The sequence below is a fragment of the Poecile atricapillus genome, chromosome W, assembly GCF_030490865.1.
Source record: "Poecile atricapillus isolate bPoeAtr1 chromosome W, bPoeAtr1.hap1, whole genome shotgun sequence".
Classification (NCBI taxonomy): Eukaryota; Metazoa; Chordata; class Aves; order Passeriformes; family Paridae; genus Poecile; species Poecile atricapillus.
The window spans coordinates 61,089,416-61,103,134 of record NC_081288.1 but is presented as its reverse complement, the minus strand read 5'-3'; the positions used below and the strand labels follow the sequence as shown (position 1 = coordinate 61,103,134).

At 37.3% G+C, this 13,719-nt stretch overlaps 1 protein-coding gene across 3 annotated transcripts in view; it reads left to right on the top strand.

The window, feature by feature from the left end:
- Positions 1-13,517, top strand: part of LOC131592063 (GRAM domain-containing protein 4) — a 75,476-nt gene extending 61,959 nt beyond the window's left edge. For 2 of the 3 annotated variants that reach the window (XM_058863320.1, XM_058863319.1), the window contains exons 12-19: positions 19-62; positions 159-268; positions 1,487-1,641; positions 5,388-5,535; positions 6,005-6,098; positions 7,169-7,253; positions 8,980-9,048; positions 12,455-13,517. In XM_058863320.1, coding sequence (XP_058719303.1) covers positions 19-62; positions 159-268; positions 1,487-1,641; positions 5,388-5,535; positions 6,005-6,098; positions 7,169-7,253; positions 8,980-9,048; positions 12,455-12,661 — 912 coding nt within the window. In that variant the 3' untranslated portion in view covers positions 12,662-13,517. Of the gene's footprint in view, positions 1-18; positions 63-158; positions 269-1,486; positions 1,642-5,387; positions 5,536-6,004; positions 6,099-7,168; positions 7,254-8,979; positions 9,049-9,604; positions 9,745-12,454 lie in introns of all 3 variants that reach the window. The other variant, XM_058863321.1, reaches the window with a different exon arrangement.
- Positions 13,518-13,719: the final 202 nt, after the last annotated feature.

Here is a 13,719-nt window from a genome sequence, read left to right as displayed (position 1 = left end):
CTTTTCCTTCTTACACAGAACCTTTTTGGCAAGATGGCAGACATACTGGAAAAATTTAAAAAGTGAGTTATCTGATGTGAGATTTTCTTCCCTTTTAAAACAAGACTTGCCAATATGTGTAACACTAATAATAAAATTTTGCTTTGTTTTTTTTCCAGCTTGTTCATGTGGGTCCAGCCAGAAATAACGCAGAAGCTCTACATTGCTCTATGGGCAGCTTTTATTGCATCCTGCTTTTTGCCCTACAGGATTCTTGGGCTTGCATTGGGTAAACACAATAAATAATTCACCTGTTACAGTCTAGACTTAATGGTTAAAACCTACATGATCTTTAGAGGGAGAATTTTAGAGTTTAAGAGAGAAAACCTGCATTAATAAATCATGCAATGTTTTAAAGTATTTCCATTGTGCTTAGCATCATTTGTCATGACCATTTTGAAAACCATCTCAGTGTATAATAGAAAAAGACTGGATAATGCTTTTGCTTATCTTGAAGAGGAGAAATCTATGAGGAGCTGTTAGCAGAACTTCTCAGACTGTCAGCTGTAAGGCTTCCAGAAAATCCTATATGTTGAGGGTTTTTTGCTCATACATCCTTGTAAATGAAATAAGTGGCATGACAAAGGAGACACGAAAGTGACAGTGTAGGAAAAAAATAAAAGAGGAAGTGGGATTCCTGGTAAAACTTGGAGAATGGACTGGACAACATTAACAGACTACTGTGGGTCTGTTACAGATAGTCTTAAGTGGGAATTGAGAAAAGGGTTCTCACTACAGCATGAGACTGTTTTTGCTGAGGTATGAAGCCCTGTACTGTGAACCAAGAACTTTAATTTTTTTCATTAAAGTAATGATATAATCAAATGAGTGTTACTTTTAGTGGCACTTGCCAAACTACCACAGCACTGAACTTCAGATTTTGTTAGCTTGAATATAAATGTAGGTTTGCTTTACACAGCAGTTGAATTTAGACGTGTGAGGAGTAATTGTTTTACTCTGACTCTTAGGAGATCTGGATTGCACTCAATAAAGTTTCGAGAGAGTATTTTAAGCCCATTTGGAATGGCAGAATGCAAGGAAATAACTTGTATAAGATAAGAGTTGGGACTGGAAGATAGAGTTTTATGTAGTACGTGAGAGCCCTCTGTTGCCATTAAAATTCTTGCAGGAGCTGCATAGTTGAATGATCTGGTGTGTTTTTTGTTTTGGTAGTCTATCATAATGTTTTCAGAATGCTTCTGGTAATAAGGAACATACGTTTGAATTATTCAAATGTTCTTCTGCATAATAGTGGCTATGTAAATGTTTAAAAGAACTGAGGATGGGAAGGAAAGAAGAGTAAAATAGTAAACCCAGGAGAATGGTTTTAACACTGTGACTAAATGTACAGAATTCGGTTTCATTTGTGAGCTTTCAAAAATATGATCAAAACAGTGATGTTCTTAATGCCTCTTAAGCATTCAAACTGAAGTGACCTTTTTTTCAGGACTCTATGCTGGAATCAAGTTTTTCCTTATTGATTTTATCTTCAAACGATGCCCCAGACTAAGAGCTAAGTATGATACTCCTTATATCATCTGGATAAGCCTCCTGACAGATCCTCAGCTCAAAGAAAGATCTAATGCTACAGTGTCAAGACGGGTAAGGGTAATGAATCTTTTTGCCCCTGTGTTCTCAGCCTCTGAAAATCAGATCCCTTTCTCCCTTTTCCTTTTCTTCAGTGACTAGAGCACATTAAAGAGATGGTTAAATCCTTACAATCAATGTTAGTTAATTGCACTTTTTTTATTATTTTCAAGATCCACAGTTCTTCTATGGATTCTGTTTCTTGTATGAAAGGAATCAGTTATCAAAAATGTGTATATTTGCATAGATACACTGTGAATCATGAAGCTAAACACACAAATATAACACCATACATATTCATACCAATTTCTTTAACATACATTCTGTGTAATTCTGTTGTAAAATACAGTCTTTTTGTATCCACTTTCTCTATTGTTAGGCATTCTTTTTCAGTGGAAATTCATATACTTAGGTAAATTGAAGTACAGTTAAAAAATAGATAAAGGCTTGAGTATAATATGCAGCTTACTAATAGGATGATGATTAACAAAGGTAGTTACATATTTAGACATTATGTTTCATGGTGTTTTGTATTAGGTGACCTTTTAGCATAGTGGTGATAAATGACTTCATGTTTGTACTCCCAACAGTACATTTTCTTTTTGTTAAAATGTCATAGTTAAATCTCGAAGTATTGTGTTTTGTGCGTCTTGGTAAATTGTTTTGGGGCCTGACATGGTAACTGAGTCAGGATTTTCCATATGCCTGGATTTGTCAATTTTTATTAGTTTAAAAATTAAAATAGTTGTAGTAGATCTTGAGTCTAATCCCATTTTAGCATTTGCTTAATGCCTCTTAGCACAATATCTAATTGCATTAATGGAAAGACAGCATTGTGCTGTCTGAAAGGCACAATTCTGAGCAGTAATTCAGCCTGGATATACAACTAGAGAGCAAAAGGGATAAGCAAATGAACGCTCATTGTCAAGAAGAAATCTGGGGCTTGGGGGCTGGTGGAGCAGAGGGTGGTAAAATAACTGCAGCACAAGTGAGTGTTTAAGAAGGAAGTAGATAAGGACAGTCTATTTACAGAAAGTCAGTCTTCTGTTCCGGTTTTCTATGGAATGAGATGGGTAAATAAGCACTTGGATGAAGCCATCCATGGCCTGTATTTCTCTTGGTTCCAGAAGATGATCTTCAGAGCTTCTGTGCTTCTTACACTTACAGGTTGTCCTTCACATACTGTGGTAGTTGTGACATCATCTTGTTTGTCTCTCTAATCTGCCTTAGAGGTGGGAAGATTCTGAATTGCTGAACTTGAGTCCATAAACTTAGAGAGTAATTATTCCTTTTGGCTTTTCTTCATGGCTTTAGTTTTGCAAGTAGAGACAGGGTTTTTTTACTACCAGGTCTGGCTCAATGGCCTTGGCTTGTCTTACTGGAAAGGATGTACAGGACTGCATTACCTGCTTCCAAATGTCTTTGAAAACATTAACTTGATCTCAGTAATTTTAGAGAAACATTCTTACCCTTGAGAGACTTCTGCAGACCTCATAGTATGAAAAATAGATTTTTGTACTAAAAGGTAAAAACCAAAGAGAGTTTTTCATTTTTTTCGTAGAAAAGGCAAAGCCTAAAGGCATGTAGTGCCAGCATGTGTGCATTTGCTTTGGCTTCTTATCATTAAACAGCATACAAGACAGAGTAAACTTAGACACAATGCAATATTAATTGCCTGTATCACCACTCTGACCTTGTGTCCTTAGAGAACAGTGCTAACAACAGTATCTGGTGGATAAAGGTTGTAAGTCAAAAGCTGATGACAGATCAAGTGAAAAGGAATACCTTACCTCCAGGGTGTTGGTGATGTTTTAAGACAATCAGGACTCATCCACCATTAAATCCAACCACTTCCAGTTAGATTTAAGGTTTATTAAAATGCTCTTCTCTTAGTAATTGGCCATTGGGTGTCTCAAGCCTGAGTGGCAAGAGGAAACATTTGCATAGGTTAGGCAGGATTAGAAGTGAGGGCAGAACTACTTACATTTTCAGCCACCAGATGGGTAATAGTACTGAAGTTTATACTCCATTTTTTAAATCTCTTTATATAACAAGTAGGTAGGAAGCAGTGTAGCAGAGAGCAGAAATAGTCCTTATTCCAGCACAAAAAGCATTAGACCTCTTGCTCTGATCATTTTTATGTTTTAGGCCATGGCACTTCACCTGATGGTGTGCATGTGCAGCCAAATAGCTTGTCTAAGAAGGCCTTCATAAAATTCTTTTCATCTTTAGTTGCACACAGATTGCTGAATAAGCTGTTATTTTCCTTGGTCCCAGGGACTCAGCACTACAGAAGTGAGGTGATATTAATTACCATGAGCTATTTGCTTTCTATGTTAACTAACTTCATTTTTTCCCCCTGAGGCATCATTGTCTTTGAGGTACCCTAAATAGACAAATGGCAAATGCCCTCTGCCGTGCTTGTTTTGTCAGTCTGCTTTCTAGTTAGCAGTTGCAGTTCACATGTTTTCATTGCTTTGGATTTCTTTTCTTAGTGTGTAAATCCTCTGAAGTGTTGAGTGCTGCCAATTTAGTGCAAAGTAACAAAAAAAGCAGTTGAAGGCTGGTTTGCCTTCAGCAGCATTGGGCCTCTACAGGAGAAGAGCTTAGTCCTGAGCTTCCATGTTGTCAGTTTGTCTCCTGCTGAACTGCACGTGCATGGTAGGGCTAGGAGCAGAGCTGCCAGTGCCTGCTTTTTGGAATCACGTGGTGCCCCACCAAGATGAAAATGAAAGTGCAGGAGAGCTTTCCAAAAGAACCTGCCTGCCGTCCTTCCAGAAGCAAGGCTTGTTGCTGGGACAGTCTCCAGTGGTTAAGGAGCTTTGTTTAAAAGTAGATTTTACTCAAGTACTTCAGTTTCAGGAACTCCGTACTACCTTTTATCCCTCCCAGGGATGCTGACAACCATTCAGATTTTGTTTTATGTGTCAACACTCTCAAAAGCGCAACTTCAAAGCACAGGAAAGATCAATGGTTCTGATGCAACCTGAATAAATTGAACTGGTGTGCTCTAACCACTCATAACTTTTTTAATTGCATTCATTGTGTGTAGTGTCTTGGTTTGTGAGCAAGATCATGCAGTGCCACTCGGTTCATGTTTTATTCTGTGTATTATACTGTTAAATAGATTTCACTTTTTTTTCTTTTGTCACTGTCACATTTGTGTTGTTTGTTTCTTTTCCTGCTAGCTGTCAGGGCATGAAAAGGTATGGATCATAGTGTGGAAAACTTCCTTTCATTTTCAACATTTGTATTCATAATGAGCTTATGCAGCTCTGTGTGGCTTTTTTTTTTTTTTTAATCTTTTTTCTTTCTAAACTTCTTTTGTGCAGTAATACTTTGTTTATCTCTTGAAGACAAGCCAAGTACTGATAATATAATGTCTGTTAGTAGTCCCACTAGTTAGAATCGTTGGAGCTGTTTGCAGTGACTTAGCTGTATCTAATGAGACATAGCCCTTACTGTAGAAAAATGGTATTTTAAGATAGGTGCATTTAACACCATGTGCTTCACCCCAGCAAAGTGTGTCCATCAAAGGGCAGCACTTTGAAAGGTTATGTTCAGGTACCATATTAGAGGCCTGTGCTCTAGCAGCAGCATAGTGCAGTAGTCCAAAGTAAATTTATGTAAGTCGTTAATGAAAATTATTGCATTATAGATTTTTTTTTTTCCCCCAAAAAGAGTAGTTAGCTAAATTATTTTTGAGAGTGTAGCTTAAATGTTGCTGCTCAGATTTTGGAATCGTGTTTCTTTTTCTGCAGCTTCAAACAACAACCTCCAGGAGTTACATGGGCTCAAGTGCCCCAACTGGAATAAGCAAAGATGAAGACACAAGTCGTTTTCATACCACCAAGAGAGGAAATTTCCATGAAGTTTTTAACCTGTCTGAGAATGAACGTCCTTTGCCAGGTATGATGCCGCAGGAAGGCTACATTAGTAGAATATTTTGTAAAAAGCCAGGGACGGTTTAAAGTTGAATTCCTTTTCTGTGCATTGTGTAGGTGTAAGCTTTTGATTTAAAAGTCTTGCTTTAAATTAGGATGAATGGAGATGGTCTCCTTCATCCCATATCCTTGCAGCTCTTCGAAAGAGCGCACAGCCTGGTGTGCCTTTTGTAGTTATGTAAATCCAACAGTCAAGTTAAAGGGAATAATTGTGTGGGTGGTTTTTATTTTGTTTTTTTTTCCAAAATGAGTGTTAAAACAGATGTTATGATGTCTAGAACACCTGATTTAGGCTTTTCTTTGTAAGCACTTTTAGTTTTAGGTATCTAAATTTTAATATTCTGTGTTTTCTATTGTATAAGGAGACTGTTGGGGATAGTGCCAGTCTCTCTTGCTTTTTCTTAAAGCAAGATTTCTTGTTACGACTTTTTCAGTGTGCGAAAATGGCTGGCGCTGTTGCTTGATTAACAGAGATCGGAAGATGCCTACAGACTACATCAGGAATGGAGTTCTCTATGTCACAGAAAAGTGAGTCATTGCACTTCAGACATTTCCTAGGAGGGAAATTCAAGACATTAAAGTCTTTGAATCTAAAAAGGATCTTTTAATAGTGTTCTGAAACAAAAATGCCATTTCAAGGTGCTTTGCAACCTCATGGAAGCATCATAGGAGAGGGAGAGCTGAACCTGGTGTGTGGCTATGCTTAACAGATGAGATTTTGCCTTGGAAAGGCTTGCATAGGAATGCAAAATAGCTCTATATAGACAGTTGTTAGTGGCTGCAGTTCTTGATGTGGATAACATACTAACTGTATAGATACTAGAAAAGAAACCTAAAACCTAAGTATACTTTGAAAATTGTGACCAACAGCTATTTGACAAATATTCTTAGTTTGGGTATTTTTTTAAGCAAGCTGATGTATAGGCTTCCTTGAAATGACAGCAACAAAGAGGAAAACTGAAAATTAAGCCTTGGTTTCAAATTTTTATGGGTGAGTGGTTTGTTTTTATTATTTATTTCCTTAACTCCCAGCCTCCCAGGACTGAATAACTGTGGTCATTACTGTTTGGGTCTTGCACTGAAGTTCCTTTGGAGTGTAATGAAAGGAAATAAAGCTCATCTGTATGCAGTGTCACCTAGTGATGGAGGCCACTCTCCCGTGTTTAGAAATCTGAGCTTTTGTCTGCAGCACTGTAACATGAAACTAACACAGTGTTTCTCATTAATCTTCTTTCAGGATAGTGAAAGATGTATAAGCCTTTTGAGATTTGGTATTCAACTGTTTAAGGATATATGTCCCTTGTGTGTCTTTAAAATGCTTGTCAGGTTTGACCATTCAGTGCAGTAATATAAATACAAGAATTATTGTGTGTGTATGCATACTGTATGTTCTGGGCTTTCAGACACACCAGCTAGTTGCTAGAATTTATAAATGTTTGTGCTAAATTAGAAGCCATAACTGAACTGAATGTCTTTCTTTTATTTTGGAAGTTATTTTAACCTGTGAAATTTCAAACTTCAGAAGAGACAAGAGGATATTTGAGAAATTTATTTTAAAGCACTGTATCAAAATGAGCATTTTCTTTTATTGTTTCCAGTTACTTGTGCTTTGAAAGCTCAAAATCCGGCTCATCAAAAAGAAATAAAGTTATAAAGCTGTCGGACATAACAGATATCCAGAAGGTATGTCTGGTTGGTGGTGTAAACAGGGGAGAAAACTGCTTTTCTGTTCAGCTAGTCATGTGTTGCATTTGTGCTTTTGTTATCTTGAAAAAGCATACCATTGATAATTTGTATAAGTGAAATGTAGTTCTGTGATTATGAATGTTCCCTAGAACTGCTTTTTTTGGACTCAGCACAAGCAAACTTGCTATGAGCATGAAGACAAACTACTGAAGACTAACCCTTTAGACTCCTGCATTTAAAAAAAAAAAAAAAATTATGTTATTTACTAACTTCGGTGTTGACCAGAGCTGTGTAGGCCTTAAGGAGGTCTGTTGATAGCAGGAATTGTGTATTGCTAACTTCAATTTGGGTGTGGATATTGATAGATGCACCATCTTAAAAGTAGGTGACTCAGAGGGAGGCAGGATTGTTGTCAGTGGAAAAAGGTAAATCATGAGAACAGCCAGAGGAGGGTGGACTGGAGTTTCATCTAGTTGGGACCCATCAGTAAGAAGCAAGAACTGGAAGGTTGGAAGCATAGCAAGGGCAATGTTGTCCTTCCTCTGGTTGAGGTTTATCGGCCTGTGATTACTAATGGCTTTATTGATGCCTTTCTCACTCTCTAGGGCCTTTAACATCACTTTTTGTTACCCTTTCTGAAGTTGAGCACAGACATCCCTGCTTTCTGCTGCATCCTGTATCATAGATTAAATCATGTTGAGCAAAGAAACACCTCAGCCTGGTGTTTACTACTGCATAAATACCTCCAGATTTTCAAATTAATTCCTTCTATTTCTATGACATGTCTGTAAAGCAGACAGCTTATGCTCAAATTGAACATTCCTACTGGAATTAATAATTCATATTAATGGATTTCAAACATCATACTTCAAGTAATGCTGGTTTGTTGTTCAGTAGGCCGTTACTGCCATAAAGTTTCTTTTGCATCTGTGTAGTGTTTTTAATGAAGATGAGACAGGGATCATGCAGCCAAGCATAAAAATGTACTGTGCTTGGTTTTATTTGGAGGTGGGAGACCCAGGTCTGTCTGGAATGTCTCTTTCTCCCTGTGAATACTCTCAAGTTCAGCCAACTGTACTCCTTTTTATCTTTATGGACTTTCTTTCTAAATAATCAAGCAAGCAGTCCATGTGTGGCACTGGGTGCTATGGTTTAGTTGATGGGGTGGTGTTTGGTCAAAGGTGGGAGCTCTTTTTCAACCTTAATGATGCAATGACTCTGTGATACCCTGTTTTCTATCTAATCTTGAAAAAGCAGCTTTTTCTGGTCTGCTTGCTGTTCCTCTGAAGAGTAGATGGATGTCAGCTGTAGGGGAATTCTGGGTGATGCCCACAGGCCCATGTCACAAGTGCATCTCACAGGGCTGTGCCCTGCCTACCCCATCTGGCAGCCTGCAGTTGCCCACGGCACAGCAAGGTCAGCTCCCGTGTGCTGGAGCAGGACTGATGCTCACTTTGGGGCTGGGCTGCTTCCAGCAGGTTGGGCATTGCTGCAGCTCTGGGAGGAAGCGGAGAGAACAGTCCTGGCTGTCTGGGTGAGACTGTACCCAGTGACTCCAGGAGAATGAGGCTCCAGAGAATGGCAGATGGCTTCATCCTGGTTTTTAATGTCTCTTAGTTGTGGCTGGGAGGAAATGCCAGTGATAAATTGTGTAACCTCTGCAGCATCTTTTGCAGTTGTTCAGTACAGAAGATACCTTAAGTCTTTGTGTTTTATTTTTTAGTATAAAGTGCTCTCTGTTCTCCCAGGATCAGGGATGGGTATTGCTGTATCAACACCATCTACACAGAAAGTAAGTAGCTTGCTGTATCTGTATTGCTGTGTTGGATTTCTTACCCTTCTTTTCCTCCTCTGGTTAGCACCAGCATAAAGGCTTTTTTATCCCCTTATGCCAATGGCTGGCTTTTTTTCGTTAAAAAAAAAAAATCACTTGTCTATTATTCAGTATGTTTGTCTTCAGAATTTTAATGAATTAAATATTCAGCTTGTTCTACTGCCTCTGAAGTGCTTTACTCTTAACATTCAGATAGATTTTCCCCAGCATCCTACATCAGGAGCATGCAGTCTGCTATGCAGTCCGAAACAAAAAGGTGTTGGCTTGAGAGTATCCATAGGTGGGGAGGCTTGGAGGTGGGAGGGCCTGACCCTCAGATGAAGTTTTTAAGGAAGTGAAAAATATTAGAAAATATACCACATACTCAAGGATGTAATAGAGAAAAGGATTATTTTGTCTTTATCAATGCATTTGTAGTATAATTAATTTGTTCCTAGTGACTTGACAAAAATATACCTAGAGGAAATTCTTTTTCTTTGTGGACTGACATGATGTGTTTTTTTCTATTATTTAGCCTTTGGTGTTTGGTGCCATGGTACACAGAGATGAAGCTTTTGAGACAATTTTCAACCAATATGTGAAAATAACATCTGCATCACCCAGCAGTGAAAGCTAGTGTCTTATCCTGGAAGAGTTAAAGGAAACTTTCTTATTGTATGACTTGGTAGTGAAAAAAAAAGAACATCCTCATCTATTTTGCAATAATTTTTCTTGTCTGGTGGTTTATATTCTATCTGTTACATAAACCAAGTGTATTTTATATATGCCTTCATGTTTGTTTTTAAGGTTTTTGTAAAAAAAGACAAAAAAACCAAATGAAAACAGTGAAAGTGCTATCATCACTATTAGCCTTGCACATTAAGCACTTTTAATGTTTATTTACTGACATTAAAAGCTGGAAAGATGCTCGGAGACCTGACTATATAATAGATTGATCCCTTTATCTCCACTGATGTCACTAGGGATACATTTATCACTTTATCTTAGTTGTTTTTCCCTGAGATGTGAGAATGATGATTGCAGAAGCCTCCTTCTTCAGCTTGGAGTTTTTAATTGTGTCCTTTATTAAAACTGATGGCAACATCAAGGAAGTATTATCTTCTTAGTATTTCCATATGTACAACTGCATTTAAAATAACTCCTCCTTGCTAATTTTTTCATTGCAGAAGGATGTTTTACTGGTTTGGTTAACTTCAATTTTTCCGGCATAGAGATGTTTAAATTACTTGTACAGTGAATTGGAGGAGAAAATTTGTAACTATATCTTCCTTTCCTCATTAACCAAAGTAAGAGGAAGGAAGGCAGGCAGATACTTTTTATAAAAGAGGGCACCAAAATGTTGTTCCTAAAATGTTAGGCATCTTAGAATTATATTTCTATAGGTACTTGTCCTAGAAGGGCTCAGCTGTTGTACATGTTGCATGTACAAGGCGTTTGTATGTTAATGCATTACAGACTTGAAGGCTTTTTGTGCTGGGGAGGTGGGAATGATTAAGTTTTATTCAGATGTGACCTTTTTTAATTTGGCTCTTGAGTTAACTTGTGATAAAAAAATCCTCTAATACAGCAACTGAAAGCACTAGTTTCTCTCAAAGCATAATTTGAGGAGCATTGGTGTGCTTCTGTCTTCCCCCATGCAGAATTAAATTTTAGTACCAAATTAAATTTTAGTAACAAATAAGCCCATCTGCCAGGTAAAACAGGAAGGCTGCACTCCTCTAAATCCTCTCAGGCCTGTCTAGCAGCAAAGCACATATTGACCTTTGTCTTCAATATTAGAAAGCTTTTATACTCTATATAATAGCACCCATCTGAGAGGTTTAGAATTTTATTTGCATTTTCATGAAAGCACAGTAGGAGTTATGCCAAGCCTTCCAGAGTGTCTTTTCCTTTGCTATTGTCTTTTGACTTGAGTAGTATGGATGTCTCCAGACATTATATGAACGACCCTAAAAAAAAGCAATGGAGATGCCAATTCTTATGTAAAAATGGAACTTAATACCATGGATTTTTTTCTCTGTTTTTTAAACAGGAATTTCCTTTCTTTGTAAGGAAAGGGGTAAAATGAAGGAGGGAGAGGGGTAGCAAACACCAAAGGGTGTTTAACTGTTAGCACAGTTTTAAATTGAAGTGTGTCAGTAAATGCAGGAGTAATGAAGAAGGTGGAGGTCAAACTGTACAAACTTTATTTTAGTCTGGCTGTGAAGAGGTGTAGGATATGGGAACGTAAAACAAATTTTATATGAAGAAGTACTGTTGAATACTGTAATATGGTTGAGTATTGTAAAGTGAAACACTAATGGGATGTGCCCTGGGTGGAAATGTAAGCAAGAACAGGGGAGAAACCACTCTAATGGCTAAAATGCAATTTTCAAGTTCTCACTGTAGAGTAGCACTTGAGCATGTCTGTACATGACCTGAAAAATGGGTGTATTTCTAACACCACCTTAGGTATGCTGTAACTCAGGGCCTGGAAACTTCAAATCTAAGTGAAGCTGGTGGGAAGTCCATTTTGCCACCGTTTAAAGTGGATGTAGGTTGACAGTTTATGGTTCCATAACTTTACACATTCAGGTTGTATGTTTAAGTAAAAAATCGTGATCTTAAATCTTTCTCATCAAAACTACTTTAAAATCAGTAAATATCTTTTTTGTAATTGCTACATATTATAATTTGGCTTTTCTTTCTAGAATCTTCCTTGAATAGCAAGTATGGCTAAGAAATAGGCATTAAAATGGCTTAATGTTATATAAATCTTAATCAGATTCATTCATTTTGTCTTAAGAGAAAAATCCCTTGGGTGTGTTTTAAGGTTATCCTTTTTTTTTTCAAAGAAACAGAAAACTATATTTTTTACAGAGAGCATGCTCTTTTTCTTATTTTTGTATCATTTTTTCAAGTGTAATTTATACCTTCACTCTGATCATAACAGCAGTTTCAGTAGGAAATCAGTTGACTTGCACTTATTACCTCCTCCTCCTCCCACCCTTCACTGATTGACCCTCGTGTACAGGGTTGTCCTAGATTCCAGTTCCTGGAGGAGCTATAGGATCTATACTGATGGTACCAGGATAATTAACCATACCCAGGCTTTGGAGAGGGAGAAAATATATCATTATCCTTTTCCCAGACTGAAATGCCTCATCTGTACAATATAATCTTAAAATTTATTTTCTGAACAAAGAAATTAGAAATGTCTTATAAAATCTAATGTGCTGAAGTTTGAAATGAATCCACACTTGAACAGTGTGAACTTAAAAGTTAGCAATCCTTAAAGCAGCAAACCTAGTGCAAACTGCAATGCAACATTGGTTCTAATGTAGAGAAAACAGACTGGATTTCTTTTTTTTTTTTTTTTTAATAGAGTTGTAATATAATTGACAGACATCTGTGTACATATTTTGCAAATTTCACTTTACATTGGGTTATCCGGTTTCCCTGCTGCACAGCTGCTCCCACGGTGTCCATGACTTCAGAGACTGAAGGTAAAACTGAAGTGTGTTTACTCACACTTTTTCACCTGCTGCACCCTCTCAGGTCTGGAGGGCAGGAGGGGATGGGCAGTGAGTGAATGTATACTTGACTTGTGTAATTACCCTGAAGCTCTCACCTGAAATTCCAATCTTCCTACTTAGTTTTGCAGTACAGCCTGGTGAACTTGAGAAACAGGCTGGGTCGGAACACTTAATGTAAAGTGCTTCTAAATAGCTGAAAGTGATGTCCTTGTCATTCTGTCTGATTGCTGTTTATATTTGCAATTCTGTTCATGTCTGTGGATGTCCGGATCATTCACGCGTAATTGGATTTAACTTCTGAAGAAGTTCCTTGGTTAGTTTGAGTCCCTTTTAAAGACAGTAAAAAAAGGGAGATGAAAACTGACTAATTCTTTATCACTGACCATTTTAATTCAAAAGCAAAACAAGCTGAAATATGAAATCATGCCTTTCTGTGCACTGTAGCTTTTGTGAGGCAAGATTGAATGAAACAAGCTATTTATTGGTAGCAACATCACACAGGATGCCAGCAGCAAAACTCTACCCTCATTCTGCAGACAAAGAGAAAAGGAATTTTACCCGACTGTGAAGAGATGAAAGGATGTACCTGTTTTTTGGCTACTGAAACCTGTTTGAAAACATTGGTAGTTTTTATTGAACTCTGTACATTTTGGCAGATGTTTAATTTCTACTAATCATTGAAATATAATGGATGTTAAAATTTTTATGTCTGAAGTTTGAGTCTATATTTTGAAATTGTAAATAATTCATTATCAGTGTAACTTTTGTTTGACAGAAGACTTATACTGTATGAATAATTGAAATAATGAAATTATTTGCCCTGTACGTTTTTTAAGAAAATCTTGTTTGTTTAAAAAGTCTTGTATAAATTATAATTTTTATTTAAATAAACCTAAAAATGCTTTGTGCTAACACTTCTTGCAAGCTTCAATTATTTATCCATCAAAACTACAGCTGATTTCTTGGAACAAAGTGAGTTAGTTCTTTCTGGCAGATTGACAGCCACAGGTCCATCTCTGGGGGGAAGTGGGCGGGTGTCATTGCTTCTGAAGCCCAAGGAACTTGAATTTCATTTTGAATAATTCCATTGCTTTATTGGAGAGTGTATGTGTGA